The sequence below is a fragment of the Monosiga brevicollis genome, genomic scaffold, assembly GCF_000002865.3.
Source record: "Monosiga brevicollis MX1 MONBRscaffold_13 genomic scaffold, whole genome shotgun sequence".
Taxonomy (NCBI): domain Eukaryota; class Choanoflagellata; order Craspedida; family Salpingoecidae; genus Monosiga; species Monosiga brevicollis.
Genome location: NW_001865050.1, coordinates 549,952 through 550,936, shown reverse-complemented (window position 1 = coordinate 550,936; position 985 = coordinate 549,952). Strand labels below are relative to the sequence as shown.

Here is a 985-nt window from a genome sequence, read left to right as displayed (position 1 = left end):
GCTCTGGATGATGGTGCGCTTCTGCATGTCGGCTTCATCAATGCGAATGGGGATGGGCGAGTCGCGAATCAGGCGAGCAAAGCTCTCAGCCAGATCGTCCTTGCGACAGACAGGGTCGAGCCAAAGAAAGCCCGTCGCCACATCCCGATAGGCAATGATGTACCTCGCTCCTTTGATACTAGGGGAGCGAAGCGGGCCAAACATGTCAGAAGCGACCAGTTCACCAGGCATGCGGGGCGTGCGATCGCGATCAAAGCCAGCCAGAGCAAGGCGCTTAGCTTTGAAGAGGTTGCAATCGTTGCAGTTGAGGATGGCCTTGACGTCCGAGGTGTCTTCAACTTGCTGTAGCATGGAGCGCAAAACTTCGCGCGGCGGGTGGCCAAGAAGACGATGCATCTGCGAAGCAGACACAACATGGGCATGCTGTTGTTGCTGGTGGTGGTGCTGGTGGTGCAGGTGGTGAGCTGGGAGAAAAGAAAAGAAAAACAAGCCACCACTGGCCGCATCACGTGGTGCAGACCAAGTGACATCAGCATCACTCAACAAAAATGTAGACGAGTCAGACAAGGACACGACAAAACCAGCATCAACAAGGGCAGAAAGCGAGACAATGTTGTGAGAAAAAGAAGGCACATAAAAGCAACGACCAAGAACAATGGGGCGCAAGACACCATCAACATCAGTCACGAGCAAAGACACGGAGCCGACGGCCTCAGCAGCCGTTACGCCGTTAGCAGTCACAATGGTCTCAGAGCTTGGAGCAAGATCACGAAATAAATCACGATCAACAAAAAAATGAGCAGTGGCACCACTGTCCACCAATGCACGATTGCTGGTGGCCAGGTTGGTGGCTGACAAACAAGTCAAGAACAACTCGTGGTGACGATAATGTGTTTGTGCGGGCGAATAATTCACAGCAGGAGCAGCGGGCAAATGGGAAGGAGGAGCAGCAGGTGCAGCAGGCAAATGGGAGGGGGGTGGAAGA

General features: G+C 53.7%; 1 protein-coding gene across 1 annotated transcript; it reads left to right on the top strand.

Annotated features, from left to right (window-relative positions):
• Nucleotides 1-414: 414 nt before the first annotated feature.
• MONBRDRAFT_26217 (uncharacterized protein) lies at nucleotides 415-777 on the top strand (the record flags this gene model as incomplete). The annotated part of the gene is made up of 1 exon (XM_001746652.1): nucleotides 415-777. One exon carries the CDS (start codon nucleotides 415-417, stop codon nucleotides 775-777), a length of 363 nt encoding a protein of 120 aa, XP_001746704.1.
• Between the last annotated feature and the right edge of the window lie 208 nt (nucleotides 778-985).